General features: G+C 43.4%; 1 protein-coding gene across 1 annotated transcript in view; it reads left to right on the top strand.

Moving 5' to 3' along the window:
- Nucleotides 1-25,785, top strand: part of HTT (huntingtin) — a 162,453-nt gene that overhangs the window by 10,059 nt on the left and 126,609 nt on the right. Inside the window, exons 2-6 of the mRNA XM_021938205.2 lie at nt 3,684-3,767; nt 14,334-14,454; nt 19,550-19,609; nt 21,042-21,121; nt 22,148-22,286. Of these exons, the coding sequence (XP_021793897.2) occupies nt 3,684-3,767; nt 14,334-14,454; nt 19,550-19,609; nt 21,042-21,121; nt 22,148-22,286 (484 nt within the window). The remainder of the gene's footprint in view (nt 1-3,683; nt 3,768-14,333; nt 14,455-19,549; nt 19,610-21,041; nt 21,122-22,147; nt 22,287-25,785) is intronic.

Genomic DNA, 25,785 nt, shown 5'->3' with positions numbered 1-25,785 from the left:
TTTTTTTTTTTTTTTTTTGCAGACAGAGTCTTGCTCTGTTGCCCAGGCTGGAGTGCAGTGGCGTGATCTTGGCTCACTGCAATCTCTGCCTCCTGGGTTCAAGCTGTTCTCCCATCTCGGCCTTCTGAGTAGCTGGGACTACAGGTGCACACCACCATGCTTGGCTAATTTTATTTTATTTTATTTTTTTTGAGACAGAGTCTTACTCTGTATCCCAGACTGGAGTACAGTGGCGCAATCTCGGCTCACTGCAGCTTCTGCCTCTGGGGTTCAAGCGATTCTCCTGCCTCAGCCTCCTGAGTAGCTGGGACTACAGGTGCATGCCACCATGCCCGGCTAATTTTTGTATTTTTAGTAGAGACAGGGTTTCACCATGTTGGCCAGGGTGGTCTTGAACTCCTCACCTCATGATCCACCCACCTTGGCCTCCCAGAGTGCTGGGATTACAAGGATTTTTGTGTTTTTCGTAGAGATGGGGTTTCATTATGATGGCCAGGTTGGTTTTGAACTCCTGACCTCCTGTGATCTGCTGGCCTCAGCCTCCCAAAGTGTTGGGATTATAGATGTTGAGCCACTGCACTCGGCCAAGGAAAGAGATGCTTTGTCTTGACTGTGGTGGTGTATAGAAATTTTATAGAACTAAGGCTGGGCACTCCTGTAATCCCAGCACTTTGGGAGGACGAGGCAGGCAGATCGTGAGTTCAGGAGATGGAGACCATCCTGGCTAACATGGTGAAACCCTGTCTCTGCTAAAAATACAAAAAATTGGCCGGGCGTGGTGGTTCACGCCTATAATCCCAGCACTTTGGGAGGCTGAGGCAGGCAGATCACGAGGTCAGGAGATCGAGACCATCCTGGCTAACACGGTGAAACCCTGTCTCTACTAAAAATGCAAAAGCAAAATTAGCCGGGCGTGGTGGTGGCGGGCGCCTGTAGTCCCAGCTACTTGGGAGGCTGAGGCAGGAGAATGGCGTGAACCCGGGAGGCGGAGCTTGCAGTGAGCTGAGATCCGGCCACTGCACTCCAGCCTGGGCGAGAGCGAGACTGTCTCAAAGAAAAAAAAAAAAGAAATTGTATAGAACTAAATACGCAAATGAACAACAATAAAACTTGAAAATCTAAGTAAGATCACTGGATTGTATCAGTGTCAATATTCTGGTTGTGATAATGTACCATATTAAATAGTTTTGCAAAGTGTTACCACTGGGGAAAACTGGATAAAGGGCACACTAGATCTCTGTTATTTCTTACAACTGCACGTGAACCAATAATTATCTTAAAAAAACTTCAATTCAAAAAAGTCTGCCCTGATCCAGCTGGGAGGCTACTGAAGTAATCAAAGCTAGACATGCTGGTGTCTTGTGACTGGTAGCAGTGCTGATGATGGTAAGTGGTCAGATTCTGGATCTCTTGGAGAAAGATCTGACAAGATTTGTAGATTCTTTAAAAAAAATGAGATTAGGCCAGGCACGGTGGCTCACGCTTGGGAGGCCGAGGAGGGCGAATCACAAGGTCAGGAGTTCGAGACCAGCCTGACCAACACGGTGAAATGCCATCTCTACTAAAACTACAAAAATTAGCTGGCATGGTGGTGCGCACCTGTAATCCCAGCTACTCGGGAGGCAGAGGCAGGAGAATCGCTTGAACCCGGGAGGCGGAGGTTGCGCCACTGCACTTCAGCCTGGGCGACAGAGCAAGAATCCATCTAAAAAAAAAAAAGAATTATAATTCACATACCATAAAATTAACCATTTTTAGAATTAGTTCTTTGATAATTCATAAAATGTGATTATAGAATGCTGTAGTGTCCTTGAGTTTACATGCCCCTCCTTACACTTGTGTGCCTGTGCAGATGCCTTGATTTCACAATTAGAGGAGACTGACTGAGATTTGTTTAATTTTTTTTTTTTTTGAGGCAGAGTCTTGTTCTGTCCCCCAGGCTAGAGTACAGTAGCGCAATCTTGGTGCACTGCAACCTCTGCCTCCTGGGTTCAAGCAATTCTTCTGCCTCAGCCTCCCGAGTGCCTGGGATAACAGGCGCCAGCCGCCACGCCCAGCTATTTTTTGTATTTTTAGTAGAGACGGGATTTCACCATGTTGACTGGGCTGGTCTCAAACTCCTGACCTCAGATATCTGCCGCCCCAGCCTCCCAAAGTGCTGGGATTACAGGCGTGAGCCACACCTGGCCGTTTGTTTTAATTTTTAAGGTGAAGTTAAAGTGACTGCATTTACCAAAAGTGGTTGAGAAGCCAGGACTGTTCTTATCCTGTTTTTCCAGTTCTTGCTCAGAGCAAGGTGATTTATTTTTCACTTAATTACCATACTTACTTTTCATGTAGAACAAGTCAGTTTGGGTTATCAGTTCATCATCTAACTAAATTCCATGGGGGAAGGAATTAGTTTTAGTTTCTTAAACTTCCAAGGTTGCTTATTGGACAAAATGAGATAGCAAGGCGGTGTTTTTAAGTTAGATTTTTTATTTCTTTGGTAATATAATTTTCTCAAAAACTTAGTAGTCTTTTAGTTTAGTTGTTTTTAGTTGGTCCTATGTTTTGCATCACCCCTCTCTACTTTATTTTGATAGTGCCAGTTGTGAAGACATCTGAAGCCATAGGTTTGGGTGGGAAGGAGGCACCTTTAGCCTGATCATCTTTGCCAGGCTGTTTATCTCCTTTTGCTTGGCTGAGAAGTCTTAATAGGAGGCTTATTCCCAGCTATTTGGGGACATAGAAGCGGTTAGCCATTGTTTATGTTTTACTGAGGTCTGTGTGGTATGTTGACTGCAGTCAGTTACCGATTTTGAGAATTGAAGGCAGCCTGGTATATAGAGTAGGTATTATATTGTGTTTCTTTGAATTGAATTTCCTATCTCTTGTAATCTTTGCCATCATCTTCTGTGAAAGAAAAAAAGTTTCTAATCAAACTATACCATTGGTTGTAAGATGCAGTTTGGCTTTAATGATGCTAACACATGATCCAAACGTGAAACTGAGTATTGGTGAAATATAAGAGGAGATTTAAAGCCAGAAGACCTGGGTTTAAATGCTGGCTCTATGACTTCAAATCTGTGTGTTCTTGGGCATGTCATGGTTGGCACTTCAATTTCTTCTCTCTGTAATGGGGGAAATGAGGCCAGTCATGGTGGCTCATACCTATGATCCCAGCACTTTGGGGGCCAAGATGGGAAGATCGCTTGAGGCCAGGAGGTTGAGCAATTGGGCAACATAGTGAGGCCCTGTCTCTACAAAACATTAAAAAAAAATTAGCCAGGCCCAGTGGTGCATGCCTGTGGTCCCCACCACTCAGGAGGCTGAGATGGGAGGATCCTTTCAGCCCAGGAGTTTAAGGCTAAAGTGTGCCATGATTGTGCTACTGTGCTCTAGCCTGGGCAGTAGAGCAAGATCCTGACTCTAAAAATAAGTAAAATGAAATAAAATGGGGGAAATGAACTGCTTTAGTAACATCATCTGTTTTTTCTGTGAGCAGTGTAGCTTGAAAGCCATTGGTGAACTCATGCACTGTGCTTCCCTGTCCAGATCCCCATTCTGCCCCCAGCATGGAGTATAACAGTTTATTAGTAGTAGTCGAGAAACCTTCATTGAATGAATGAATGAGGTGTGGAAGTAAGTGGAGTGGGTAATTGAACACATATTCATTTCCTTTTCTTTTTTCTTATTTTTAGAAAGAAAGAACTTTCAGCTACCAAGAAAGACCGTGTGAATCATTGTCTGACAATATGTGAAAACATAGTGGCACAGTCTGTCAGGTAATTGCACTTTGAACTGTCTAGAGAAAATAAGAACTTTGTATATTTTCAGTCTTAATGGGCTAGAATATTCTGTGTCCCAGTTATTTTAAATGGATTCAAAAATCCTTGAAGAAGGACCCTTTCCCCATATTTCTGGCTATATACAAGGATATCCAGACACTAAAATGAATAATGTTCCCTTTTCGTAATCTTTTATGCAAAAATTAAAACCATTATGGTAATTGAACAACATGTTTATGTTTAGTTAACACCCTTAGCAACTATAGTTATTTTAAAATCCTGTGTGGTTTGATATTTTTGCGTTTGTTGTAACAGTGGGAACAGCACAAGGCGGTCCACTTTGTCTCTCTCATTTTGCAGTTTGCTGTTCTGTTGTGCTGGTGCTCCTAGCAGTGTCTGGAGCCCGCTCCTCTGTGCTTTGGGATTAGTGGGGTCATGGGGCATTGACTGGAGGTCAGCTTTCCTTGCTTGATCTTTCTCACTGGGGTGAACTAGCAGCACCTTCTTTTGTAGCTGCTTTGCTTTTGGCTATCTTTCTGACCGTTGTTCCTAGCAGCTGTAGATGGTAAATATGTTTAGGCCTGTTTCCAATGGCTGAGTAGGAGACATATGCACCTATGATATCTGAATTCTGTTACCCAGATGGGCGTGTGTGAAATAGTTACCTTGCTTTACTTTCCCTTGGAATAAATAATTCATGTTATTCTCCTGGTAGAAGCTAGAAAAAGCTCTTTATAGTCAGTCAGAAAAAAATTTTTAGACAAATAATCTTGATTTTAGTACTGACAAAAATGTGTGGTGATTCTTTTTTTTAGTTTTTTTTGAGACGGAGTTTCACTCTTGTTGCCCAGGCTGGAGTGCAATGGTGCGATCTCGGCTCACTGCAACCTCCGCCTCCTGGGTTCAAGCGATTCTCCTGCCTTAGTCTCCTGAGTAGCTGGGGTTACAGGCATGTGCCACCACGCGCAGCTAATTTTGTATTTTTAGTAGAGACAGGGTTTCTCCATGTTAATCAGGCTGATCTCAAACTCCCAACCTCAGGTGATCCGCCCGCCTCAGCCTCTCAAAGTGCTGGGATTACAGGCGTGAGCCATGGCACCTGGTGATTCATTTGTTTTTTTAAAAAATTTCCTCTTGGCCATTGCTTTTCACTGTTTTCTTTTTATTGTGGTAAAACACATATAACATTTACTATCTTAACCATTTTTAGGTGTACAGTTCGGTATATATATTTGTAATGTTGTACAGCCGTCACTGCCATCTACTTCATAAGTTTTTCATCTCTCAAAACGGAACATCTGTCTTCATTAAACTCCCGATCATCCATCCTTTCCTATAGCCCCTTTCTACTCTCTGTCTGTATAAGTGTAACTGCTCTGGAGACCTCATATAAGTGGAATCCTACAGAATTTGTCTTTTTTTTGGTGATCTGCTTATTTTTAATGCCTCTGTGCATTTATATTATAGACTTTCAAAGTGATTTCAGAAAACCTTTTCATTTGAGGTTAACTCATTTCTATTGTTTGTGAAATACTGTGTATGATTCTGTTCTGTTTCTGTCTAATTTGTAGAAATATTGTGGGAAGAAAATGAAATAATAAATGAGCATGTGTCCTGAAAATAAAAATATAAAAATTCTAAGTTAGGATGCTATTGTAGAATACAATACTATGATAAAAGTAGGGAAAAAAAAGTTTGAATTCTACGTCTGCTGCCTGTGTAAGCTGGGTGACTTTAGATAAGCTTTAACGTGTTTGAGCCTTACTGGCTCATGTTTGAAATGTAATCCCTCGTTACACAGTTCTTGTGGGATCAGACGATGCATGTGAAACACTGTGAAGAAGTAACTGCGATAGATGTGTTCATTAGCCACCTGAACGGGAAGCACATCCCATTGCGATGCCCATCATCCAAAGCTATATGTTATCTTTACTTTTTTTGTTTTTTTGAGACGGAGTCTCGCTCTGTCGCCCAGGCTGGAGTGCAGTGGCGCCATCTCGGCTCACTGCAGTTTCTGCCTCCTGGGTTCACGCCATTCTCCTGCCTCAGCCTCCCAAGTAGCTGGGACTACAGGTGCCTGCCACCACACCTGGCCAAATTTTTGTATTTTTAGTAGAGACAGGGTTTCACTGTGTTAGCCAGGATGGTCTCGATCTCCTGACCTCGTGATCCGCCCACCTCAGCCTCCCAAAGTGCTGGGATTACAGGCGTGAGACACTGTGCCCAGCCATCTTCACTTTTTTTGTGAAATGATGACTCTAAATGTTTGGCAAACATTTGGTGATTGTTCATCTGATTTCCACTATCCAGGTCTCAGAGAATATAATTTCTCTCTGAAAGCTTATTGACCCAGGAAACAAGATCTCTTCCAATCTGAGTACATCAGGCTTTATTCTTGTCATTTTGTCTTTTGAGAATTTTCAAATGGAATTCATGGAATGTTGGCTCATATTCACATATTAGTAAAGTACGCTGAGACAGCTTAAGATTGATTTGTGGTTCTATTTGCCATATTAAATCAAAATAATAACTGTTAATGGTTTTCACATTAGTCTGTCTCTTGTTTTTATGGAGTAATGCTGAGAGTTCATTATGCTTCTTGTTCTACAGAAGAGCATGTTAAAAGGATTTTTTGGGATCAGAGAGGTTATCCATGGTTTCATAGGATACACTCTGTACTTTGCAGGGATTTCAGGGTATATAGCCAAAGGTGATATTTTATATAAATATGTTTTATGGAAACTTACTGATCATCGCTGTTTCCTGTTAACTCCCCTAAAATATAATTAAACCTTTGGAACTTTTTTATAGCTTTTGTGCTAGACTGATTTTTGTCTCCAATGAGGTTATATAAATGGCAGCTTCTGAGGTTTTCAATGTAGGAAGTCATTTAAAATCTCATGTAGGCCGGGCGCGGTGGCTCACGCCTGTAATCCCAGCACTTTGGGAGGCCGAGGCGGGTGGATCACGAGGTCAGGAGATCGAGACCATCCTGGCTAACATGGTGAAACCCTGTCTCTACTAAAAATGCAAAAAATTAGCCGGGCGTGGCGGCAGGCACCTGTAGTCCCAGCTACTCGGAAGGCTGAGGCAGGAGAATAGCGTGAACCCGGGAGGCAGAGCTTGCAGTGAGCCGAGATTGCGCCACTGCACTCCAGCCTAGGTGACAGAGTGAGACTCTGTCTGAAAAAAAAAAAAAACCCAAAAAAACAAAAAAACCAAAACCTTATGTATATTGTGAAAATGTAGTCTGCTTTAAGCTCTCTAAAGAGGTCTAAGTTACTGGTTCCTAAGTATGGATGAGCATCAAAATCATCTGGAAAATTTGTTAAAAATACAATAATGAAGGTACCTCACTGTCCTTTTTCCCAAACACACTTCTGCATTCTGTTTGAGTAGGTAGGGCCTACACATTTTTCACAAGTATTCTCTTGGGAATACCCAGGAATGCTCACTTGAGCAACCTCTTACTAATACCATATACTTTGATAAAGTGGCTAGGTAAAAATAAATATATAAAAATCCATCCATCTCCCATATATTAGCATAAATCAGCTAGAAAACAGTAACGTTTAAAGATCTAGTTCACAGTAGCACTGAAGTATTGAATTCCAAGAAATTGATAAGAAATATGCAGAAACTTTATAAAAACTTCTGTTAATGTTTCTGAAAGATATAGGTGACCACTTTCTAGACAGGAAGATTTTATATCATTAAGTTGACTTTTCTCTAAATTAACACAGAAATTTAAAATAATCTTGATCAAAATTCTAGTAGAGGTATTTTTGAACTTGTTCACTGTAAGAATAAATACATAACTGCAAAGAATATCTTAAAATCATCACTAGGCCCGGTGTGGTGGCCCATGCCTGTAATCCCAGCACTTTTGGAGGCCAAGGCAGGCGGATCACCTGAGGTCAGGAGTTTGAGCCCAGCCTGACCAATGTGGTGAAACCCTGTCTCTACTAAAAATACAAAAATTAGCTGGGTGTGGTGGCGCATGCCTGTAGTCCCAGATACTTGGGAGGCTGAGGCAGGAGAATCGCTTGAACCCAGGAGGTGGAGGTTGTGGTAAGCCAAGATGGCACCACTGCACTCCAGCCTGGGTGACAAGCAAAATTCTGTCTCAAAAAAAAAAAGAAAAAAAGAAATCAATGCTAATATAGTGAGACTTGATATATGTGACCTTAAAATAGTGATTGGACATTAGAACAGGTATAGAACAGAAAGAAGAGTGTGTGTATCTGTGTGGATTTATGATGGGTGTAACATTTGTATTAGTAGGGAAATGAGGGAAATGATACATTTCTCTGACTTTGGGACAACATTATATCTCTACCTCATACTGCAAACAAGCATAAAATTCTGATTAATTACCTAAATGTGAAAAAATGAAATACTTTCTTCAAAAAATGTAATCTTAGTTTGAGGAAGGCTAACATTATAAAGGAAAAAACTGTTTTGACTGGAATATAGTTCAATATGTCAAAATGCACCTTCAACAAAATTGAAAGTAAATTGAACTTGGGGAAAGTATTGACAGCATGTAGATCAAAGGTTACTAGCCTATGTAAAGAGCAATTATAAATCATTAAGAAAAGACTGTCAACCCGTTGGCACCTTGTTCTCCAACTCCCAGCCTCCAGAACTGTGATGAGTAAGTGCCTGTTGTTTAAAACACCTAGTCTATATGTAGTATTTTGTTATAGCAACTCAAGCTGATTAGGACCCCAGTAATCAGTAGACTGAGACTAAAACAAAAATAAGAACCTTTTTTATGGGTCAACTTGGCAAACATTAAGAATATGCAGATTTTTGTCAGAGGTGATACAACCTTCTAAGAAGGCAATTTGGGAAAACATAAAGCTTTAGATTATTATGTGTCTGACCTAGGGCGCTTACCCTAGGAAAGTGTGTAATGATATTGGTGCAGTGCTGTTCATCCCATTAGAAAATTAAAAATAACCTTAATAGCTTACCACTAAAAGGGGGATTGAAAAATTAAGATACATTTATTTATTTATTTATTGAGACAGAGTCTTGCACTGTTGCCTGGGCTGGAGTGCGATGGTGTGATCTCAGCTCACTGCAACCTCCGCCTCCTGGGTTCACATGATTCTCCTGCCTCAGCCTCCCGAGTAGCCTGGAATACAGGCTCACACCTCCACACCCAGCTACTTTTTTGTATTTTTAGTAGAGATGGGGTTTCACTGTGTTGACCAGACTGGTCTCGAACTCCTGACTTTGTGATCCATCCCCCTCGGCCTCCCAAAGTGTCAGGATTAGAGGCGTGAGCCACTGCACCTGGCCAGATACATTTATACAAGAGAGTGTTAGTTAACATTCATAGACTTTTTTTTCTTGTTTACTTTTTATTAAAAAAATTTTTTTTTAGAGACAGGGTCTTACTCTGTCACCCAGGCTGAATGCAGTTGCACAATCATAGCCCACTGCAGCCTGAACTCCTGGGTGCAAGTGATCCTTCTGCCTCAGCCTTTTGAGTACCTGGGGGACTTTAGGCAGTGCTGCTATACCTGGCTAAGTTTTAAATGTTTTATAGATGGGATCTTGCTATGTTGCCCAGGCTGGTCTAGAATTCCTGGGCCCAAGCGATCCTCCCGCCTTGGCCTCCCAAAGCACTGAGATTACAGGCATGAGCCACCACTTCTGATCAATAGATATTTATATTTGTGACTGGAAAATATATTAACAATGTGTTAAAAAATTCAGTTAAAAAATAATGAAAGATTTTTGCTTCTAGCTAAGATAGAATAACAAGGACAGCATTTATCTTCTTGCCTTGAAATAGTTGAAAGTGGATAAAATATATATAACAGTGGGTTTTCAAGTTATTGGGCATTAGGCAAAGAAGAGTAGTTATCACAGGAAAATTAATGTGGAGAGCCCTACAATTTCCTTACATTGCTGCCTGGCCATGGCAAGAGGGAAAACTGACAGGAAACTGAGGCTGAGCCAGTGGTTTGCTGGGTTGAGGAGGCAGAGCTGGGAGTCCAGAGATGCAAGGCGGCTACAGCCCGTATGGAAGAATACCAGGGAAGAGAGCTGCAGCGGGAACGCCAGAGAACTGCACGGTACCCTCTCAGTACCCTCTCATGTGTGTAGCTGAGTAATGATGAGCACATGCTCGTGAGGAAATGACCCAGGGCTGCAGGTAGAACCACTTAAAAGGATTAGGAGGAACAATTGCTGAAACTCACACAGGGCCGAGAAGAATTTCTAATCACACAAGTCGGAGTGGAAAACCTCAGCTCTCGTAGAGCAGCAGGTAGAGTACTCAGAAGGGTTTGCCTGCCTAGCCCCAGACTAAGTTTCGTTACTCTGACCCCGCCTAATATTAAAAAGAGATTAATTAAATTAATTGTTTGCAACAAAAATAATATATTTCAGTGTTTATAACATGTAGAAGTGAATTGTATAACAATAGCATAAAGGCTGGAAGAGCAGAAATTGACATGTATTTGTGCTGGACAGAATAATGTTCCCGTCTTTTCCCAAAAGGTACCGAGTCCTAATCCCTGGAACCTGTAAATATTACTTTATAAGGAAAATGGTTTCATGGTGTGATTAAATTCAGGATCTTGAGATGAGGGGGCTGTCTTGGATGATTTGGGTAGGCACTAAATGCAATCACGTGTATGCAAAGGAGGCAGAGGGAGATTTTACATACACAGAGAAGGCCATGTGAAGATAGAACAGAAAGATTTGAAGGTGCTGGCCTTGAAAATTGGAGTGATGAAGCTATAGACCAAGGAATGCAGTAGCCACCAGAGCTGGAAGAGGTAGGAGCAATTCTCCTTTAGAGCCTACTCCAGAGGGAACGTGGTGCTGCCAGTTCCTTAATTTCAGCTCACTGATACTAATTTTGGACTCTGGTCTCTGAAACTGTGAAAGAATAAATTTTTTGTTTGTTTGTTTTAAGCCACACAATTTGTGGTAATTTGTTACAGCAGCTGCAGGAAACTAATTTATGCTGCATGTGAAATGGCATAATATCATTAAGATAGATTGTGATAAAGGTACATAGTATAAATGATTAAGCAACAACTAAAAGCACAACAAGGAGTTACAGCTAATGAACCAAAAAAGGAGATTAGAATTATAAAAATAGTGAATCCCAAAGAAGCCAGAAATAGGGGAAGAGGCAAATAAAGGAAAGAAAGAGCTTGATGGTAGAGTTAAACCTAGTTATGTCAAAAAGGACATTAAATGTAAAAGAGATTTTTCAGATTGAATGGAAAAGTAAGACCCAGTATATGCTGCTGCCTGCAAGAAACATATTCTAAATGTAAAGGCAAAAATAGCCTACAAGTAACAGAACAGAAAGTTCACTGTGCTTACAAGAATTAGATGCAAGCTAGACTGCTTCTGTTAATATCAGACAAAGTGGATTTCAGAGCAAAGGCTATTGCCTAGGATGAGATGGTCGTTTCATAATAACGGAGGGGATTCGTTCATCAGCCCCGCATAACAAGCTGAAATGTTTATGCACCTGACTACAGAGCTAAAATACACAAAGCAAAGCCTGACAACTACGAGTAGACACAGACAAATCCACAGTGATAGAGATTTCAGTAGCTTCTCTCAATGATTTGTAGAACACGTAGCCATAATATCTGGATCTAGAACACTTGAACAACACTGTCCCTATGCAACCTGATTGGCATTTACAGGACACTCCACCCGGCACCAGCAGAAGAGACACTCTCTCAAGTGCTCACAGAATGTCTGCCAAGATAGAGCAGATGCTGGGCCATAAAACAAGTCTCTAAATTAAACGCATTCAAATTATTCAGAGTATGTTTTCCGACCTCAGTATCATTAAGTTGGAATATATTATAGGAAGATAACCTGGAAAAGCCTCAGATATGTGGAAAAACTCATTTCTAAGTGGCCCATGGGTCAGAAGTGAAGTCAAAAGGGAAAACTGAAAGTCTTTTGGATTGACTGATATGAAAACAATAGATGTCTATACTGGTGGGGTGCTGTTATAGTATAGTAAAGGGAAATTTCTAGCATTAAATGCCTGTTTTAGTAAAGAAAGATTTCAAATCAATGACCTCAGCTTCTACCTTGGGAAACTTGAAAATGACAAGCAAATGGAATCCAGAGTTACCAGAAGGGCCAGGTACAGTGGCTCATGCCTGCAATTCTGCCACTTTGGGAGGCCGAGGCAGGCGGATTGTTTGAGACTGGCAGTTCAAGACCAGCCTGGGCAGCATAGGGAGACTCCATATCTACAAAAAAACACAGAAAATTAGCCAGGTGTGGTGGCATGTGCCTGTAGTCCCAGCTAACCAGGAGTCTAAGGTGGGAAGATTGCTTGAGCCTGGGAGGTTGAGGCTGCAGTGAACTGTGATTGTGCCACTGCGCTCCACCCTGGGCAACAGAATGAGACCCTGTCTCAAAAACAAAAACAGTTACTAGAAGGATGGACATCATAGAGATAAGAGCAGAAGTCAGTAAAATAGAAAACAAAAATACATAGAAAACCAATAAAACCAAAAGCTAGTTCATCAAGAACATCAATAAATTGGTGAGACTGATAGGAAAAAAAGTGAAGTCACAAATTATCAATATCAGGAATGAGGGAGATGACAGTAGTATAGATTATATAGATATTAAAAGGGCTATATGAGGCAGGTGCGGTGGCTCACGCCTGTAATCCCAGCACTTTGGGAGGCCGAGGTGGACAGATCACCTGAGGTCAGGAGTTTGAGACCAGCCTGCCCAACATGGTGAAACTCCGTCTCTACTAAAAATACAAAAATTAGCTGGTCGTGGTGCCGTGCGCCTGTAGTCTCAGCTACTCGGGAGGCTGAGGCAGGAGAATTGCTTGAACCTGAGAGGCAGAGGTTGCGGTGAGCTGAGATGGTGCCATTGCGCTCCAGCCTGGGTGACAGAGTGAGACTCCGTCTCAAAAAATAATAATAATAAAAAGGACTATATGGGAATATTATGAACAACTTTATGCCAATAAATTTGATAACTTATAGATGAAATGGATAAATTCCTTGAAAGACACACAAACTATTAAAGCTCTCTCAAGAAGAAATAAACTGATTAGCCCTATATCTATTTTATTAAACTTAAATGTAAAAATCAATATTTAGTTACTGGAAAACTTTTAAGTGTGGTTGGAAATGGTATATGAACTTTTTCAACTGAATTTTATGAAGGCTAATCACAAGTAAAGGTTTTCTGATGAAAATTTAGTGTCTGAATTGAGATGTGCTGTAAAAAATGTTGTTATGTATCTTAATCATTTCTTCACATTAATTACATGTTGAAATAATACTTTGGGTGTATTGGGTTAAATGAAATATTATGAAAATCTTGGCTGTTTTCTTTTTACTTTTGATGTGTCAGCTGGGAAATAGAAAAGTGTGGCTTACATTCTGTTTCTGTTGACAGTACTGCTTTGGAGCGCAGTGTTGGAATGATCTAGCGTTTCAAAGACCTTTCCTCCGTTGGTCATTCAGGGCTGTATTCCACATAGATAAGTCTGAAATACTGCTAAGTGGCACGTTTTGTTTTGTGCTTTTGTAAGTTTGTTGATCGTTACTGATGTGGACCTTTGGTGCCTCTTAGGCTCATGGCTGTCTTCCGACCGTTGTTTGCAATTTTTACCTAGAGATAAAGAGAAAAAGAGATTTGGTTTCAGAGTAAGTTAGATTGAGATCATGAAAGAGCAATCTCATTTTGATGCTTCAAAAATAGCACATCCCCCGTATTACTGGGATTTGCTGTTCTTGGGCTTACTTCAAGAACATCCTTGTGTTGCTGGTTTGGATGCTTCCGAATGCTGTGAAGTCGTTTCAAGGACGTGGCTCATCTGTTCAGCTCTCTTGGCTTTGTTTAGACAGTTGGAGCATGATGGCCTGAACAGCTTCTCTCAATGAAACATTTACAAATCGTTTACGAATAGTAAACAAACTCCAGGTTTTGTGACTCTTTGATAGTTCATCTAACACAACAACAACACAATGTGACCATGATCACCTGGCATCTTAGGGTGAAATACAGTTATACTTTGGCCCAGACTGAAAGCGAAATTAAAAAGGGGCAAGAGAGATAGACTGCTGAACTGATTTTCAAGGTTCCAAGAATATCGTAGGTTAAGAGTAAAAGTAAACTTTTGACAGAGAGCAGCGGGTTTTCTGGGATTGAAGTATCTGAAGTTTTCAAACGAAAATTTAAAAAGAAAAAATGAGAATTGCCTTACAAGTACAATCTCTTCTTTTTTAAAAAATAAACTTTATTTTGGAATAGTTTTAGGTTTATAGAAAAAAATTAGGGTAGAGAGTTTTCATATACCCTACATCCAGTTACCTATCTTAATTTAGTGTGAGACATTTTCATGTTTAATGAATCAGTATCGACATGCTGTTAACTAAAGTGCAGACTTTATTCAGATTTTCTTAATTTCTATGTAATGTCCTTTTTCTGTTCCAGAATTCCGTGCAGGACACCGGATACCTCATTACATTTCATTGTCATGTCACCTTAAGCTCCTCTTGACAGTTTCTCTTCTTTTTTGCTTAGAAATTCTCCAGAATTTCAGAAACTTCTGGGCATCGCTATGGAACTTTTTCTGCTGTGCAGTGATGACGCAGAGTCGGATGTCAGAATGGTGGCTGATGAATGCCTCAACAAAGTTATCAAAGTAAGAGCCGTGTGGATGGTGTTCTCAGAAATATCATTGTTGTAGGCTAAGAGAAGAAGCCATCGTTGAGTGTTCTTCTGTTTTGAGCCCCTGAGGATGTCTGCATTTTTTTCCTTTCTGGTGTGTGGTTTGGAGGTGCTCTGGTATCTGCCCGCATTGCTTGCCACACCTGCCTGGTCAGAAGGAACTGTGTTGACCCTTGTGCCTGCATGGTGCCTAGGTCAATGAAGGGAACCGATGGTGGCCACTGGATGCTCCTGGGAAAATGTCACTACAGGTACCAGAGAAGCCAGAGCTATGCCCACATTTCTATGAGTCTCAGTTTTCTTAACTATAAAATGGGCTCAAAGTTTTTGTGGCATGCGTATGAGTGTGTGTCTGTGTGAGGATTAAATGCACTAATTGCCACTACCGGATCCTCAAAGTGGTAAGAAGTATTCTTATTAATCATGACATCCTTACACTCTTATGCAGCAAGATTGATGGGTGTGGCACTGCTTCTCTTTTTCTATCACATGGATTCCATGCTATCCTTTTGCCCAGGGAATCTTTCCTTTGTGGCCAGCACTTTGTTGTTTGGCTCATCACGCTTTCTGTGGGCAGGACGCTGGCTTCTCTGGAGTCTTGGGATTCTAGCTCCCTCTCTTGTCCCTAGAGTGGTCACTGTCTTCTCTCTCTGCTTGCAATTCCTGCTTTGCTCGCATCTCACTCATGCGGTGACCTGTATCAGTTTCACCTTGTTCTCCGTGCCTGCTGGTCGTTGGCACCACTTGCCTGTGGATGGCATCCCATAGCGTATTTAGGGCCTGCTTTCAGTTAAGCTTGCTTTTCCACAGGCCTAAATATCCTTGCCTGCTTCTGTTATTCCCACTGGCAGGACCACGGCAGTCTTTTTTGGATGAGACAGGGTCTTGCTCAGTCAGCCAGGCTGGAGTGCAGTGGCTGATCACGGCTCACTGCAGCCTTGAGCTACTGGGCTCAAGCTATCATCCTGGCCTGGCTTCTTGAGTAGCTGGGACTACAGGCGTGCACCACCATGCCCAGCTAATTTTAAAAATTATTTGTAGATATGGGATCTCGCCAGGTTGCCCAGGCTGGTCTTGAACACCTGGGCTCAAGTAATCCTCCCTCCTTGGTTTCACAAAGTGCCGGGATCACAGGTGTGAGCCACTGTGCCTGGCCCTTGATGTTTCAGTTCTTGATATTTGATCCTCAGAGTCAGAAAATCTAAAAAGAGGACTATCCCAGGTTGCCTTGGTTCATGGCAAATGGGACGTTAAGAGGGCAGAGAGAACAATATGACCAGAAACTCTTCTAATATTGGTCATTTAACGTGTAAGTATTGTTCTTTTTTTTTTTTTTGAGACGGAGTCTCGCGCTGTGTCACCCAGGCTGGAGTGCAGTGGCGCGATCTCGGCTCACTGCAAGCTCCGCCTCCCAGGTTCACGCCATTCTCCTGCCTCAGCCTCCGAGTAGCTGGGACTACAGGCGCCCGCCACCACGCCCGGCTAGTTTTTTGTATTTTTAGTAGAGACGGGGTTTCACCATGTTAGCCAGGATGGTCTCGATCTCCTGACCTCGTGATCCACCCGCCTCGGCCTCCCAAAGTGCTGGGATTACAGGCTTGAGCCACCGCGCCCGGCCCGTATTGTTCTTTTTTAAACCTCCTTCATCTTTTTCTAGGGATTGCTGGACACAGTGGCTTGGTGTGTCTGAGGGCTGTAGGCCATGGCCCTGGGTTGTGGTTTTAGGTCTCAGGTGCTCTTCCTGGTTGTCTCCTTGCTTCTTTCCCATTTCCTCTTCTTTGTTTCCAGCCATTTCTCCCTTCTGCTTAAGTTTGGTGCAGCAGGGTTTGGCTGCTCTCAGACTGCTGCTTCCTCAGATGATGCAGTTGCCAGGCCCAGTGGGCTGGCAGTGGGATCAGGATCGGGCTAGGTTTGCTCTCACTGTGGCAGAGGAGGGGCAGGCGTGGGAGAGCACGTGTGACCCCAGGCCAGGTGTAGGGAGCCCAGGCATGGTCACTTAGCCTTCAGGTCCTAGACTTTGTCTTCTCATGAGTGTGGCTGTGTGTGTATGGTGAGAACCAGGTTCTACGTAGCCCAAGAAAATGTAGAGAAATGCACTGGGTATCTGACATAGCCTGGCAGCATGCCTCCCTCAAGTAGGTTAGTCTCAGGCGGTGAAGCATGTATGTCCAGCAAGAACTTCATATGTGGCATAAAGTCTCCGTTCTGTGCGGCACTGACAAATCACCACCGTCAGGAGGCTGAAGTAATTTCTGTCTAGGGAGGCAGGGAAGGCTTCCTGGAGACAGTAGCCAATAGGTGAAAGGGTAGATTGGAGACCTTCTTAATCATCACCGCCTCTTGGTTCGAGGGGTGCCAGGAAGCTGTGGAGGCTGAGAGGAGGGGGAACCCATCTTATGCTGCCAGAGAGTGGGACACCCTGAGGGTCAGGTCAAGGGGTTGTACCTTGTTGGGTGGAGAATTAGGGGCTCTTGAAGACTTTTGATGTGGTCAGGGGAGTGTATCATTTAGGAAGAGTGACCTGGTAAGGACGTGGGATAGAGGAGGACAGAGGTGGGAGGGAGTCTAGGTGGGAGTGAGTGGGCCCAGCAGGAGTGCAGGGCCTTGAGCCAGGATGGTGGCAGGGCTGTGAGGAGAGGCAGCCACCTGTGTGTCTGCGGAAGCAGGGGCAAGAGAGAAGAGGCCAGCGGCGCGCCGCCATCACCCAGCAACTGGCGTAGATTGTGAGAGCCCATTCCCTGCTTTTAGGAGGGGCCGAGTTTTAGTTTTCTCTTATAAAATAAACTTGGTATTTGTTTACAAAACATTTGTAAAGCTAAATCAAGGTTTGATAAGGCTTCTAGTTTTATTTAAGAAGTAATGTTTAAATAAATGTCCAATTCGCTTTGCTTATTTAAGGACTTTCAGTACAAACTTCAACAGCAGGATCAGGATTTAAACATTTCTGAGATGTTATTACCCCTCAGAATTTCCCAGAACGTGATCTGGTTTTGATTTTCTTTTTTTTTTTTTTTTTTTTTGAGACGGAGTCTCGCTGTGCTCCCAGGCTGGAGTGCAGTGGCCTGATCCCCTGCCTGGTGTAAAGTCCATTCCCAGCTCTGTCGCCATTCCTCCCGGCCAGCCTCCCGCATGAGACTGCAGCTCACCACGCTCTGGGTTGCTTTTTTATTTTAGTAGACGGGTTTCACCATGGGTACTGCGGATAGTCTCATCTCCGACCTCAGATCCACCTACTGCCTCCCAGTGCTGGGAGCAGGTTATTTCACCGCCGGGCCCGGGCTCTTTTGATTTGAGTTCTGCTTCAGCTTCCAGGCTGGAGCGGAAAAGGGACTGCCCACTGCAAGCTCCACTCGGTTCACTTCATTCTCCTCAGCTCCGGCTGGGCGATTTCAGGGCTTCCACACCACGCCTCTGCTGTTTTTGTATTTTAGAGACGAGCCTCACCATGGTTAGCTTTAGACAACCCCACCTGACCTCAGACCAATCTTACTGCCTCCCAAAGGATTACAGGCTTGAGCCACCACCCGCCTGGCTTTTGATTTTTAGGAGTCTCGCCTGTCTTCAGGCTGGAGGCAGTGCCGCCAGATCTCAGCTCACTGCAAGCCCGGCCCCGGTTCACGATTCTTCCTGCCTAGCCCTCCTGAAAGGGTTGACTACAGTGCTCACCAGCCCTTCCTGTGCTAGTTTTTTGTATTTTTTTAGTAGAGACGGGGTTTCACCGTGTTAGCCAGGATGGTCTCGATCTCCTGACCTCGTGATCCACCCGTCTCGGCCTCCCAAAGTGCTGGGATTACAGGCTTGAGCCACCGTGCCCGGCCCTGGTTTTGATTTTCAAGCTTGCTGACCCAGTAGGTTAACCCACAGGTTTTACTAAGATACACCTCAGTCCATTTATATCGACTGCCCATGCCACGGTCAAAGAGATCATCGACTGATGTTTGGCACAGCTTCCTCCCTCTTGGGTGGGCAAGCATTTGGAAGAGAAGGCTCCCATGGGTGAGAGTGGGGCACCAGAGTCTTCCCTGTCCTGTCCCCTGGCTTGAGAAACCCTTCTCTAATGTGGACTTTGTGCCGTTAGCATCGTTACTGGCTTGAAGTTGACCATGTGGACATAATTTCTGGTTTAGCCTCACAAGTGAGCAAGGAGGGTTGAGAGATGTGCTGTGAGGAACATGGGGCCCCCCCTGGCTGTGGGCTCTGGGGCAGGGGGGCAGGGCACCATGGGCATACCTGACAGTGAGGAGGGGCCACACTTGCAGAAAGCATGCGGGACTCGGCCTGGAGAGTGTTCTGGGCCAGAGTGCGGGTCTGTGGTTTTCTAAGTACACCCACAGTGCCTGGGACCCTGCAGATTCCAGGGCACCATCTGAGCCTGTGTCATCCAACAGAATGTTCTGCTAGTGAAGACTGAAGATTTACTCCAGGGGCTTTAGGATTTATATACAAAAATAAAAATTATATACATATAATTTTTTTTTTTTTTTGAGATGGAGTTTTGCTCTTGTTGCCCAGGCTGGAGTGCAATGGTGTGATCTTGGCTCACCGCAACCTCCGCCTCCTGGGTTCAAGCAGTTCTCCTGTCTCAGCCTCTTGAGTAGCTGGGATTACAGGCACCCCACCACCACGCCCGATAATTTTTGTATTTTTTAGTAGAGACGGCGTTTTTCCATGTTGATCAGGCTGGTCTCAAACTCCTAACCTCAGGTGATCTTCCTGCCTCAGCCTTCCAAAGTGCTGGGATTACAGGCATGAGCCACCCCGCCAGCCAGGATTTATTATATTTGAACCATCTCCCATTTTAATTTTGATGTTATATAGTATTTGATGATAGTGAAAGTTAAATTGTTTTTCTTTCCATTTTTCTGTTTAAGTGAATGACCTGTATCTAGTTTATTCAGTAACTTCCTGCATATATTTGCTTCTTTCTTTCGTAATGAATATGTTCTTAATTTAGTTGCTGTTATGTTTTGCTTTGCCCCAAAATTGAAATCTTAGTTTCCTTTTAGCTCGTTTTAGAGCTGATGATGGGATGTGTCTTCCATAAATAAATCTCTTGTGTTTTGTTGTAGGCTTTGATGGATTCTAATCTTCCAAGGTTACAGCTCGAGCTCTATAAAGAAATTAAAAAGGTGAGCCCTGGTTTTCTTTTTTAGAAATGTCTTAAATTTTAAATTTTTATAGGTACACATATTTTGTAGGTACATGTAAGTGTGTATATTTATGAGGTATATGAGATATTTTGATACAGGTATATGATACATAATCACATCGTGGAAAGTTGGCTATCCATCCCCTCAAGCATTTATCCTTTGTGTTACAAACAATCCAGTTACACTCTTTTACTTATTTTATTTTATTTTATTTTAATTTTTAGACAGAGTCTTGCTTTTTCATCCAGGCTGGAGTGCAGTGGCACGATCTTGGCTCACTGCAGCCTCCGCCTTCCAGGTTCAAGCAAACTTTGGGCTGGTCTCAAACTCCTGACCTCAGGTGATCCGCCTGCCTCGGCCTCTCAAAGTGCTGGGATTACAGGTGTGAGCCACTGCACCGGGCCTGATTGTACATTTTAAAATAACTAAAATAGTCAGGGCCCGGTGGCTCTGATCCGGTGGTCTCAGGAGTTCGAGACCAGCCTGGCCAACATGGAGAAACCCTGTCTCTACTAAAAATACAAAAATTAGCCCGTTGTGGTGGCGGGCACCTGTAATCCCAGCTACTCGGGAGGCTGAGGTGGGAGAATCACTTGAACCTGGGTGGCGGAGGTTGCATTGAGCGGTGATCACGCCACTGCACTCCAGCCTGGGCAACAAAGTGAGACTTCGTCTCAAAAAATAAAAATAAAAATGAAATAAAATCAGTCCAGGTGTGGTGGCTCTTACCTGTAGTCCCAGCACTTCAGGAAGCTCAGGCAGGTAGATTGCTTGAGACCAGGAGTTTGAGACCAGCATGGGCACCATGGCAAAACGCTGTCTGTACAGAAATGAGCTAGGTGCGGTGGTGCACAACTATAGTCCCAGTTACTTGCGAGGTGGAGGTGGGAGGATAAATGGAGCCTGGAAGGTTGAATCTACAGTGAGCTGAGATTGTGCCACTGCCCTTCAGCCTGGGCGAGCAAGTGAGACCCTGTCTCAAAAAAAAAAAAATTATTGACTATATCTTATTGTCTATAATCCCTCCTCTGTGCTGTTGAATACCAGGTTTTGGGCCCTTACTTCCATCACTGCACAAACTTCACTCTATTGAGCAGCATGTGTGGAATTTCATCTTTATTCAATAATTAACAGCTAGGAGGAAATGCTGTTTGCTAGACTATTGCTTTACTTTTCTTCAAAAGGTTACTCTTTATTAGATGAGATGGGAATTAAAAATGGTAACTTACTTTATGTCTTTATAATTGAAGCCTGCTAGATCTTCAAGTAGTTACCAGATGTTTTATGCATTTAAATGGCCTTTTCTCTAAAAATAGAAAGTAACAATGAAAGAAAATGCTTCATTTCTATGCAACCCTCTTGGTGACTAGTGTGTGTGACTCTTAATGCGACACTCATTGCACCCCCTCAGAATGGTGCCCCTCGGAGTTTGCGTGCTGCCCTGTGGAGGTTTGCCGAGCTGGCTCACCTGGTTCGGCCTCAGAAATGCAGGTAAGTTGTACATTCTGGATGTTGATTTTTGTTGGGGGCCAGCTGCTACTGATCCTTTATGTCTCAGCTCAGATGTCATTTCAGAAATCTGCTCTGCCCCTTCCAAATTGCAGTCGACCTTGCCCTGTTTATGTTTCCGTCACAGCACTAATCCGTGTCAGAAAGTGTCACGTACAGTCTGTGTGCTTGTTCATTTTCTATCCCACCCTCCCCCAAGAGACTTATGGGATGTGTGCCCCAGGACAGCAGGGGTCTTACTGTCTTATGCTCTGTTGCAGCCTAAACAGCAGTAACAGTGTCTGCACATAGTACTTGCTTAAATGATTCTTGCCAAATTGTTGAAGGTTGAGGTACCAGTTTCATTATTGCTGACTATAGGAGTTATAGCAAAATATCCATTTGTCTATTACATGAGTTAAAAATATGGTTGTGGCCGGGCGCGGTGGCTCACGTCTGTAATCCCAGCACTTTGGGAGGCCAAGGTGGGTGGATCATGAGGTCAGGAGACCATCCTGGCTAACATGGTGAAACCCCGTCTCTACTAAAATTACAAAAAATTAGCCGGGCGTGGTGGCGTGCGCCTGTAGTCCCAGCTACTTGGGAAGCTGAGGCAGGAGAATGGCGTGAACCCGGGAGGCGGAGCTTGCAGTGAGCCGAGATTGCGCCACTGCACTCCAGCCTGGGCGACAGAGCGAGACTCCGTCTCAAAAAAAAATAAAATAAAAAAAAAATAAAAAAATAAAAGCAAAAAAAAAAGAGTATTTTAAGAAGTATTACGATTTACTGCAAATAATTTTTAAACCCAGCCTTTTAGATCCTCTGTGATCATAAGAGAAATGAAGGATGTCTCCTGACACTTGAGCTTCATCCACATTTCATTCTCCCGTTCTTTCAGCTGAACTTTGCCCATCCCCATTAGGGACCGTTTGGCATATGAAACTGGCTTTTCCCTAACAGGGAATGAATTGCTTCTATTTCTCCTGAAGGAGAGCTGGAGGAATGACTTGCGTTCTTTTGCATACACAGGCCTTACCTGGTGAACCTTCTGCCGTGCCTAAGTCGAACAAGCAAGAGACCCGAGGAATCAGTCCAGGAGACCTTGGCTGCAGCTGTTCCCAAAATTATGGCTTCTTTCGGCAATTTTGCAAATGACAATGAAATTAAGGTACGATTATTGCCTCAGATCACAAACATGTGAGTGACGCTGTGAGTGAGTCTGTGGAGGGTTACGGCTTCTGAGCAGGGAGTCATGTGGGAGTGCTTCTTAGAGTATGTTGTATGTCGTAATTTAGACTACCGTCATTTGTGTTATTTTTGAGGCACCTAAAGACTTCTTTCCACTTCTGATTTCTTACTGTGGGGTGAAGAGTTGAATTGGGAGATGGTTTATAGATGCAAATTCAAAAGGCATATTTCCAGAGCAGATTGGTTTTCAGTGTACTAGAGTGACTGTTTAATCTAGCTGTGGAAAGATGGCTGTGCCAGGACTGCAGGTAGGAGAAAGCTCACTGACGAGGCCTTGTGGGTCTGAACATCCTGCAGCTATCAGGGCCTGTTGGCTCCCTGTTGTGCATTCCAACAAACCACCTTCAAACCCACTTTAGTGTTTGTTTATAATGTCCAGAAATATTGACCCTGTCACATGCTCTACAGATTACAGGATTCCTAGCCTCTTCCTTTTTGGTGGGTCAGTCCTGGGTTTGAGCCCAAGTGGCCCTCTTGGAAGATGATGATACACAGTGGGTAGAGTGGAATCAGATGGACTTGGATTAGAATTCTGTCCGCTTTACTGATTCTTTTCCTCTAGGCAAACTATCCAACAGCTCTAAGCTATTTCCTTCGTATTCTGAAAAATAAGCCTTAATGGGACCCATATCGGGCAATTCTGAGAGTGAAGTAAATGAATATGTGTTAGCGTGTAGCATAGTCGCCCACAGGAAGGGCTTAGATGTTAGCTGCTACTGCTCTTATTAGCTGAATGACTTGGAATAAACTGTTAGCCTCTCTCATGTTTTTTTCTCTGAGCTTTGAAGTTTTCTTGTTAATACTAAGGAGATATTCAAACTAGTCATGGGGTTTTGGAATGACGAAGGGAGATCATGAATCTGAAGAATTTAGTGTGGTAATTCATCATGCTCAGTAAATGGTAGCTGCTGCTTGCTGTTATTTTTATTACCATCTCTTTGGAGTGGGAGTAGGTCTCCTTTGTGGTCAGAGGCTGTGAGAGCTCCGCAGCGCCAATCTGCCCGTCCGTACACTGGGCTCTGATGAAGGCAGTTCCCTCTGTGATATCTCTGGCTGTCAGAGCTCAGATGATAGATGGTGTTTTTGTACTCTCAGTTCTCATCATTTTCATGATTTCGATCACCATTTGAGTATGATGATGCTAACACTTTGTTGAACATAGAGTCCATTAATTACTTCCTTCCTGAACCTTAGGTATTTAAAAAAATCTATTCTGCTACCTCTCTGCTCATTTATGATTATTCAGATTTATTATCAAGAGCCTGGTACAGTGGCTTGTGCCTATAATTGTAGCTACATGGGAAGCTGAGGTAGGAGGATTGCTGGAGGCCAGGAGTTTGAGACCAGCCTGGGTAACATGGTGAGACCCTATCGCTAAAAAATGAAAAAAGTTAGCTGGGCATGATGGCACGTGCCTGTGGTCCTAGCTACTCAGGAGACTGAGGCAGGAGGATTGCTTGAGCCCAGGAGTTGGAGTTCGAGGCTATACTGAGCTGTGATTGTGCCACCACACTCTGGGATGGTTGGCAAAAGAAGATGCCATTTCTTCAAAACAAAACAAAACAAAACAAAAAAAGGTATTATCAGTGAAATTCAATAGTACCAACAGGATTATAAACAAAGATAGTTCCCTTCCTACTTTTTCTCTTAATCCTTGTGTCTCAGAGGCAAACATAACTCTTAGTGTTTCTTCCAATATTTACTTCCACATTTCTTTCTTTTTTCCTTCCTTTCCTTCCTTTCCTTTCCTTTCCTTCCCTCCCCTCCCTTTCCCCTCCCCCCCCCCCCCCTCCCCTCCCCTCTCCTTTCCTTTCCTTTCCATGGAGTTTTGCTCTTGTTGCCCAGGCTGGAGTGCAATGACGTGTTCTTGGCTCACCACAACCTCCAGCTCCCGGGTTCAAGCGATTCTCCTGCCTCAACCTCATGAGTAGCTGGGATTACAGGCACGCACCACCATGCTCGGCTAATTTTGTATTTTTAGTAGAGACGGGGTTTCTCCAGATTGGTCAGGCTGGTCTCGAACTCCTAACCTCAGGTTATCCACCCACTTCAGCCTCCCAAAGTGCTGGGATTACAGGCATGAGCCACTGCACCCGGCAACTTCCACATTTCTAAGTAACATGCTTCTACTGCTTTTTTTTTTTTTTTTTTTTTTCCAATTTTAGACATTTTTTACTTTCACACTATAATTCTATCAGAATTCAGTATGTACATTATTATACCTAAGTAAATAGTCATGGTTGGTTGTGTATTATATTTCTTTGTATTTCTTATTTGATGAGAGAGCTGTGTTTTTTTGCTCTGGGTTGAAACTGTAGAGAGAGGACATGGGGAGGGGAAGGAAGACAGACGAAGTTGGTGACTGTACCTTCCTGGCCATAGCTGGGTTCTCAGCACCCTGGGATCTGCTGATCACCTGCTCATAGGCCAAGCCCCTAGCGAAGTTCTAGGTGACCCAGTGCTGGGGATGGGGGGGTCACCTGCAAGGTCTAGTCATGGAGGTGGGGGCTACAGTGTTGGCTTGTGCTGGGGCCAGCATCCTTAGGAATGCATCTTGGAGGAGGAGGAGACAGCCACCCACTTCTTGACTGGGGCCTTCAGCAGTGCCAGCTTCTTGGGCAGACTGGTGCTGGCTTTCATCACCACATCGTGTTCAATCTTCTTCCAGATCCTGACTTCTAGGTTCACCTTTCCTTAGACCCTGGTTCCTTTCAGAGGCTGTCGCTCTGCCTTGCTCTTTGCTGGCTTGCGCCTTGATTATATGTCTTTGTACAACTTTTTGTTTTCCTGGAGTTAATCCTCACATCTGTTTTCCTAGAGTGAATCATTACCTTTATATCACTTGCTTATTATTCTTTGACCTTTTTGTCTTCTGACACCTTCCAACTTCTTTGTAAAATGTGTTTAGTACAATTTTTCATGACAGGTAATTTACCAAATCAGTTTTTCCCCAGTACAGTCATCCATCTTGAGTTATCCAGCTCTCTGCCCCAGTCTGGGCAGATTGCTCTTCAGGTCTGTTGTACACTTGTATCCTAGGACTTCTCTTTGCCATCAGCCTGGAATTTCCTTTGCAGTTCTCCTGTTGGATGCCCAGTTCCTAGATGCCATATGTTTATCTTTCTATCCTCTAGTAGCTTTGTGAGAGAAGATGAATGGGAGGTAAATTGTATGAAGTTTTGCATTCATAAAAATGCCATTTTTTCTCGCGTACACTTGGCTGGGTATAGTGTTCTGGGGTAGAAATCATTTTCCCTCAGAAATGTGAAGTCTTTCCCCGTTGTCTTAAAGTCTCCAACATAACCCAATTCCTTAACCCATGAATGTGCTTTTCTCTGGAAGCTTTCCATTTTTGGGGAGGTGAAGTGCTAGGTACTTAGTAGGCCTTTTATTTTTTATTTTTATTTTTTTTTTGAGAC

The sequence above is a fragment of the Papio anubis genome, chromosome 3 (assembly GCF_008728515.1).
Source record: "Papio anubis isolate 15944 chromosome 3, Panubis1.0, whole genome shotgun sequence".
In the NCBI taxonomy this organism is placed as follows: domain Eukaryota; kingdom Metazoa; phylum Chordata; class Mammalia; order Primates; family Cercopithecidae; genus Papio; species Papio anubis.
The sequence above is the reverse complement of the archived record's forward strand: the minus strand, read 5'-3'. Positions and strand labels throughout refer to the sequence as shown.